The sequence below is a fragment of the Rana temporaria genome, chromosome 12 (assembly GCF_905171775.1).
Source record: "Rana temporaria chromosome 12, aRanTem1.1, whole genome shotgun sequence".
NCBI lineage: Eukaryota > Metazoa > Chordata > Amphibia > Anura > Ranidae > Rana > Rana temporaria.
In genome coordinates this window covers 43,576,934-43,585,479 of record NC_053500.1, presented here as the reverse complement: position 1 = coordinate 43,585,479, position 8,546 = coordinate 43,576,934, and the positions used below count along the sequence as shown (strand labels likewise).

General features: G+C 43.0%; 1 protein-coding gene across 2 annotated transcripts in view; it reads right to left on the bottom strand.

The window, feature by feature from the left end:
* Positions 1-4,022: 4,022 nt before the first annotated feature.
* TOP2A (DNA topoisomerase II alpha) overlaps positions 4,023-8,546 on the bottom strand; it is a 54,648-nt gene continuing 50,124 nt past the window's right edge. For both annotated transcript variants that reach the window (XM_040331009.1, XM_040331010.1), the window contains exon 34: positions 4,023-5,528. In XM_040331009.1, coding sequence (XP_040186943.1) covers positions 5,391-5,528 — 138 coding nt within the window. In that variant the 3' untranslated portion in view covers positions 4,023-5,390. The remainder of the gene's footprint in view (positions 5,529-8,546) is intronic.

Below are 8,546 nucleotides of genomic sequence, written 5' to 3'. Positions count from 1 at the left end.
GAAATAAAAAAAATGTGGTTGCATAAGTGCGCACATCCTCTTATAACTGGGGATGTAGCTGTGTTCAGAATTAAAGTGGAGGTTCACCCAAAAAATCTTTTAACATTAGATTGAGGCCAATTATGCGAAGCAGAATCGGGTGTTTATTTTAAAATCAATGCAGTACTTACCGTTTTAGAGATAGATGTTCTCCGCCGCTTCCGGGTATGGGCTGCGGGACTGGGCGTTCCTACTTGATTGACAGCCTAACGACGGTCGCATACAGCGCGTCACGAGTTCCCGAAAGTAGCCGAACGTCGGTGCGCAGGCGCCATATAGAGCCGCAACCGACGTTCGGCTTCTTTCGGCTACTGGTGACGCGCTGTATGCGACCGTTGGAAGGCTGTCAATCAAATAGGAACGCCCAGTCCCGAAGATCATACCCGGAAGCCACAGAGAACATCTATCTCTAAAACGGTAAGTACTGCATTGATTTTAAAATAAACACCCAATTCTGCTTCGCATAATAAGCCTCAATCTAATGTTAAAAAATTCGGGTGAACTCCCGCTTTAAGCAATCACATTCAAACTTATGTTTAACAGGAGTCGGTACATACCATCCATCATTTAAAGTGCCTCTGATTTACCCCAAATAAAGTTCAGCTGTTCTAGTAGGTCTTTCCTGACATTCTCTTTGCAGACAATGGCTTTTGCTGTAGGATGCGACTGAGAGCTTCCAAAGCCATCAGAGGGATCTCATTGTTAAAAAGGTATCAGTTAGTAGAAGGGTACAAAATCATTTCCAAGGCATTAGATATACCATGGAACACAATGAAGACAGTCAGCAAGTGGAGAAAATATGGTATTACAGTGACATTCAACAAGAACTGGACGTCCCTCCAAAATTGATGAGAAGAAAACTGGTCAGGGAGGCTGGCAAGAGGCCTATAGCAACATCAAAGGAGCTGGGTGGGTGGGACTGAGCAGCTATCAAACACCAGACGATGACTGGGCTTATTACGAAAGGGGGTGGATACACAGAAATGTAGCGGCATGCCCAGTCATCATTCCATTGGCTGGTGTTTGATAGCAGCTTGCTCCCGTCCACCCCCGACACCACTGCTTCTTCGACAGACAATCTTCTCACTACATGTAATTACCTGACAGTTTCACATACAGGGAGCGCTCTTAAAGGGGTTGTAAAGGTACAATTTTTTTCCCTAAATAGCTTCCTTTACCTTAGTGCAGTCCTCCTTCACTTACCTCATCCTTCCATTTTGCTTTTAAATGTCCTTATTTCTTCTGAGAAATCCTCACTTTCTGTTCTTCTGTCTTTAACTCCACACAGTAATGCAAGGCTTTCTCCCTGGTGTGGAGTGTCGTGCTCGCCCCCTCGGACTACAGGAGAGTCAGGACGCTCTCTACATTGCAGATAGAGAAAGGAGCTGTGTGTTAGTGGGCGTCCTGACTCTCCTGTAGTCCAAGGGAGGGGGTGAGCACGACACTCCACACCAGGGAGAAAGCCTCGCATTACTGTGTGGAGTTACACAGACAGAAGAACAGGAAGTGAGGATTTCTCAGAAGAAATAAGGACATTTAAAAGCAAAATCGAAGGATAAGGTAAGTGGAGGAGGACTGCACTAAGGTAAAGGAAGCCATTTAGGGGAAAAAAAAAAAAATGTACCTTTACAACCCCTTTAAGCCTCATACACACGGTCGGAATTCAAACAAACTTTTCCGTGGATTTTTGTTTGAAAGGCGTTGGCCGTGAACTTGGTATGCATACACACGGCAGGACTTTAACAAAATCACGTGGTTTTTCAGCTCTTTACCGCCACCCTTTGGTCAACTTCTGCTATTGTTTGTTGATTTTAACATTGGTTCTGAGTATGCGTGTTTGTACGTTGGACTAAAGTCCGATGGACTTCTGTACACACGATAAGGACTTTGCACCGTAGGACTTTTGTTCCCGAAAAGTTTGTCTGTTTGCAGAGCGAACTTTAGTCCGCTGAAAACCGAAAAGTTGGTCTAATAGAGCATACACACGGTTGGATTTTTTTGAAAACCTGCTCATTTTGAAGTTTGTTGTCAAAAAGTCTGACCGTGTGTATGGGCCTTTAGAAGCCTCGCTATCAGCTGCATGTGAAACTTTTACATGCAGCAGGTTACACACAGAGGCAGCCTTTCTGAGCAGTGTGGGGGGTTGTCATTTCTAGGACAAGGTCTGTACTGCCTCCATGGGTCTCAAGAGTCCTGTCCCCCCACTACAGCAAGCAAACAGAAATGTATCCCTGCTCCCTGTAGATAAAACTACAACTGGGCATGCCCAAGACCAATGACAAACAGGATATGCCTGCCAAGTAATGTTTTTATTTGAAAGTTGACCGGCTACTGTGAATAAACTACTGAGCTAAGAAGATAAAGCATATTCAGGAAGTAGGAAACTGGCAATGTAAAAAAAGTTTTTGCCCAGCGTTTTGCTTTAAGTTTTTTTTCTTTACGGTTTTATGCAATTATGATCCGTGCCGCAAATCTGTTAGAAAAGTAAACAGTTGATAGGTTGGAAATGCTTTAGAGGCTACAATTACTATTGTAGATTCTGGTTACCCTGCAAGATGTCCATAACTGGAGATTACATTAAATCAACACCTACAGTAGCAGCAGACTGTTGGCTGTCACCAGTTCTGTTCTCCTCTAAAGCCTGCAAGCCAATTGGAGTGCTCCCCAATCTCTCACTATGTCCGCTAAGGTGACAAAGGCAATTGACATAAAATTTGGCTTTAAAACACCACTACATCCTTGCAGTATACTTGGGTTAAATACTGTACTCATTGCATACAATTACAGTATTAAATATAAAATAAAAGCAGTGTTTAACCCAAATGCAAACATTCGTTTTCCAAGTTAAGCCTTTTCCTTTATTTTTATCTGGTGATCGAGGCAGTGAGGTTTATCCCCCCCCAAAAGTTCTCCTGGAAATGTATCAAAATGTTGAGACAAACCATTTAGCAACTGACAGGGGTGCTTACAATGATCACATTTTGGGATAAAGGTTTTAACTAAATACATGAAAGAAAAAAAAAAGAAAGAAAATCTGGTGCTGTAACCAACGCTATCTAGCAGTTGGCTTCAATTTGTTAGTTTATATAACCCCGCTAACCTATCTAGCACGCCCCTACCCCTAGACTCAATACTACTGTGCAACAGGGCCCCTGTGCTCTTTCATTAACAGCAGTGTAAGGCTGTTTACATTCAGCGTCACAATCTCTAATCGCACTACAATCGCAAAAGGCATGTTTGGGGGTCAATTTTCAATGGCGAATAACACTGTGCGGCTTTTCTAGGATAAAATCTTGTGGCAAACTGCCAAAATCGTGAAAATTAATGGCACCCGAACATGCGTTTCGCAATAGTAGTGCGGGTTGAGATCGCAGGCAGAATCACTATTCTGCCCAAGATCCCAAAAACACCAAATGTGACTGGAGCCTAATACAGAAGATGTGTTACTGGCCAGATCACCAGGTGAAAAGGTCCATTTAAAAAAAAAAAATTCAGTCACCACATCCAAGGATAGGCAACCGCCACTTCCAGTGATGGTTGTAAACCCTCGTGTTTTTTCACCTTAATGCATCCTATGCATTAAGGTGAAAAAACACGAGGGTTTACAACCATCACGTCTGTCACTGTCTTGGTGAAACATGTAGTGCGGAAACCATTGTACTTACATGATGGTGGTACGGAACTGTACCCGAGTTTACAAAAATATTTTTTGTTCTGCTAAAATGATTTTATAATGTATTTAAAAAAAAAATCTTGATTCTACTTATGTGGCATTAATGTCTTCGGCACCTGAAAAATCCCCTCTCCATACCCATCAAAAAATGTTTGAATGAGTAATGGTCAATTATCACAGCACTGAAAAATGACCTGGTAAAGGGGCATACAGGCTAGCACTGGAAGGGTTTACATTCGCATCTATATAGTCAGAGCTTCATTGTGACTTGACAGCTTAATCACTAGCAATAAAATTCCACTAAACACAATTTGTTTCAAGATATTTATTCCAAACAGTAAAGAAAAAATGGACAGACAACAGCAAAAATATGTACAATGTTCACAGACAACACAGAGTATATACAGTATTAGACGGGGACTAGCCAGCTAGATGAACGCAGGATTGCATAAAAAGCATAGGTGATCACCAAATCGTACAACTCTAAAATAGGAATTCGAGAAAACTGTATAAGAGATCTTAGAAAGCTTAAAGGGTGAGTACATCTAACCAATTCTGAAAAGGGAATCACAGGACTGATCCACACACCTGACCTGTTACTCTAACATTACCTCTGCTCATTCCTGTAAGGCCTCTTCTCTTACTTTACAATGAGCAGTAGGAGGGAACAGTTATGCAGCCCACGACAAGATGGAAGTTGAATAAACCAACCAGCATCTACTGTATTTTTCGCTCCATAAAACGCACTTTTTGCCCCCCCAAAGGAGGGGAAATGCCTGTGGGCCTTATGTAGCAAATACTGACCAGCTGCTGCGTTACAATATCGAGCACCTCCCCCTTTGTTTTTCCCACCATGTCCTGTACGCTGGCTGTGGTTCATGTCACTGGCGCAGTGACGATTCGTCTCTGCTCGATCGGTGACGTCAGACGCCAATTGAGCAGAGGATACAAGAGGCCGCCATCTCCAGCGTGTCATCTGCTGGAGTGACCATGCAATGTGTGTACACGCCGTCAGCTAATCTAGTCATTCTCAGGTCTTTCTTTTCCAGACTGCATGGTGAATTCATTATAAGATGGTGATATTTGCTATGGATTGTATATAGACTGAATTTGGTGACAGGGCGATATTTGTTTGCTCCCTGGCACACTTGATAGATGCCTATTTTTAGGCATCAGCTTTGATTGGTACAAGTTACAAACTAGTTTATTAATTGGGGATGTGGGCATCCTCTCCTGTGCTCCAAATCGGCAGCATTTGGTGCAGAATATTTTTTTTCTTGTTTTCCTCCTCTAAAACCAATGTGGGTCTTATGGAGCGAAAAAAATGATACCTAAAATATTAGGCATGTGTAAGTGGACCTTGAAAAATTTAGTTTTGCATTCTTACAAACTCTTGCTAGGATTTAAAATATTTTTTAAATGTGTTTTAACACCTACATGGACTTTGTCATCCTAACAGGAGCAAGAATAAATGGCAATGGCTAAAACCAAGACTAAAAATGTTTTTGTTTTAAGATACACAAATGTCCGTTTATTGGAAAGTCTCACAAAACACTAATGAGATCTTTCCACAAAAGTAAAATAGTTTTTTTTTTTTTTTTTTAACATAGCTGCCTTCATCTTAGATCAAGAAATATGACCCAATAAACAGTGGTTCTGATGGGGAGAACAGTACTTATTACTCATCATCGGAGTCTTCTAGGTATGTGACCGGTTTCTTGGCACGGCCTACCCGGGAACGCACGGGTGCACTGCCCATGTCTGAATCTGAAGATGTGAGGTCTATATGGAAGCTGTCATCCGCTCCCTTTGGTCTCTAGAACAAGGACAAAAGACATTGATGGTTATCTCCAAAATGTTAAACCTCATTTCATTCCTAAAAACTAGAATGTAAATGTATTAGACAGTATTGGTCTTTTTTTCTATTGACTTGGTGATCCTGCCAATAACACTTTCATGTCCACACACAGTACTTTAGAGTACACTGGGGTGACACAATGTTGCTTCCCCATAGACTACAAATACATTCTCACCTCCATTACGCAGGGAGAAGGTATTTTGTTCATAGAAGATAGTGTTTGAAATAGCAGCGTAATGACTATAGGTTGCATGGACACCAATTCTGCCACGATCAACAGGTATTTTTTCACTTCTTGCGAAAAAATTTACAAAGCCTGAAAAAATAAAACCAATGCAGGCACCACATAGAGGGCTCAAAAAACACCACTTATACATGACTTTTTTTTTACGCCTGTAAATGGCCCTTATTAGGGGGAAAAAATACTCTGCCGATTTTGTACTTTTGCCCACTGACAAAAATGGTCAGTCTATTTTATTAAAATAAATGGTAGAATTTTAACAGTGAGAACAAAAAATATCCAGAAAAAAAAAACGCATAAAAAAAAAAGTTATAACTGACTTGCATTTTAAAGCGGGGGTTCACCCAAAACATTTTTTTTTAACATTACATTCAGCCGAGTTGTCATAATGACAATTGGCTGTTCCCCCCCCCCCCCTCCCCGTACATACCGTAATTTCACCACCACTTCTGGGTATGTCTTCTGCGGGACTGGGCGTTCCTATCTGATTGATGGGCTTCCGACCGTCGCATACAACGCGTCACGAGTTGCCGAAAGAAGCTGAACGTCGGTGCGGCTCTATACGGCGCCTGTGCACCGACGTTCGGCTTCTTTCGGCAACTCGTGACGCGCAGTATGCGACGGTCGGAAGCCAATCAATTAGGAACGCCCAGTCCCGCAGAAGACATACCCGGAAGCGGCGGTGAAAATACAGTATGTACGGGGATAAAAAAAAAACAGCCGATTGTCATTTTGACAACTCGGCTGAATGTAATGTTAAAAATGTATTTTTTGGGTGAACCTCCGCTTTAATGAGTAAAATAAGTATTTGGTCCCCTATCAGCAGGATTTCTGGCCCCCAGGTGTCTTCTATACAGGTAACAAGCTGAGATTAGGAGAACTCTCTTAAAGGGAGCGCACCTAATCTCAGCTTGTTACTTGTATAAAAGACACCGATCCACAGAAGCAATCAGATTCCAATCTCTCCACCATGGCCAAGACCAAAGAGCTGTCCAAGGATGTCACAAGGCTGGAATGGGCTACAAGACCATCGCCAAGCAGCTTGGTGAGAGTGACAACAATCGTGCGATTATTTGCAAATGGAAGAAACACAAAATAACTGTCAATCTCCCTCGGTCTGGGGCTCCATGCAAGATCTCACATTGTGGAGTTTTAATGATCATGAAAACAATGAGAAAACAGCCCAGAACTACACGGGAGAATCTAGTCAATAATCTGAAGGCAGCTGGGACCATAATCACCAAGAAAACAATTGGCAAGACGCTACGCCGTGAAGGACTGAAATCCTGCAGCGCCCGCAAGGTCCCCTTGCTCAAGAAAGCTCATGTACAGCCCATCTGAAGTTTGCTAATGAACATCTGAATGATTCAGAGGAGAACTGGGTGAAAGTGTTGTGGTCAGATGAGACCAAAATCAAGCTCTTTGGCATCAACTCAACTCGCTGTGTTTGGAGGAAGAGGAATGCTGCCTATGACCCCAAGAACACCATCCCCACCATCAAACATGGAGGTGGAAACATTATGCTTAGGGTGTTTCTGCTAAGAGGGACAGAACAACTTCACCACATCAAAGGGACAATGGACGGGGCCATGTACTGTCAAATCTTGGGCGAGAACCCCCTTCCTTCACCTAGGGCATTGAAAATGGGCCATGGATGGGTCTTCCAGCATGACAATGACCCAAAACACACAGCCAAGGCAACAAAGGAGAGGCCTAGCCAGTCTCCATACCTTAATACCATAGAAAATATGTGGAGGGAACTGAAGGTTCGAGTTACCCAAAGTCTGCTTCAAAACTTTAAAGCATTTTTTTGGGGTTAACAGATCCTGTTCCCTTAAAGCATGTTATACAGCACAGCGCTTGTGCCGCGTCATTGGGCACATTATATACAATAATAAAAAAAAATGTCTGGCTATGCCCTCCACCCACTGCAATCAGACCAAGATAATCATGGCTACTGAGCCCTGACATTGTGGTCCGTTTGCATGATTCCATCTGCCGCAGCTCTCCTGCTTCTGTATCTTGTCTGTTCTCCTCCCCCTCCTGCCTGCCCGATTGTACCTGTATGAGCGCCACTCAGCTGACGCACGGCTCTCTCCTCCTTCCGGAGTTGATGTCAGTGGGAGGGCTCTGCCCCGCCCACTGCAGCTGTGAGCCAGAGAGACAAGGGAGGAGAGGAATCAGCTGAGCGCCTGGAGCCGAGCTCATACAGGTGCAATGGAGCAGATTTTTTACAGAACACAGGGAACTTCTTATAATGGTACAGAGAAGATGGGAGCAATCAGTAGAAGGGGATGAACAACCACTTTAATAACTTGGAGAGGATCTGTAGAGATGTGTGCAAACCTGGTGGCCAACTACAAGAAACGTCTTACCTGTGATTGCCAACAAAGGTTTTGCCACCAAGTACTAAGTCATGTTTTGTGAAGGGGTCAAATACTTATTAGAATGCAAACCAATTAATATTTTTTTTAAATATTTTTTTCTCATCCACATAATTTTTCTCATTTCTCATCCACATCAGTGCCTGACCTCACAAATGCACGGTCACCCTGTGTTGCTAGGACACAGCGCAACTCCGATCTCTGTAAAGTGCTGCGTCTGCGGTTCTTTAACCATGTGATCAGCTGTGTCCAATAACAGCTAGTCACATGTAAACACTGAGGTGCTGGTAATTGGCTCGCCTTTACACTGACAGAATGTGTGGCCAGGAGAGCCGATAAGAAGCATCTCCA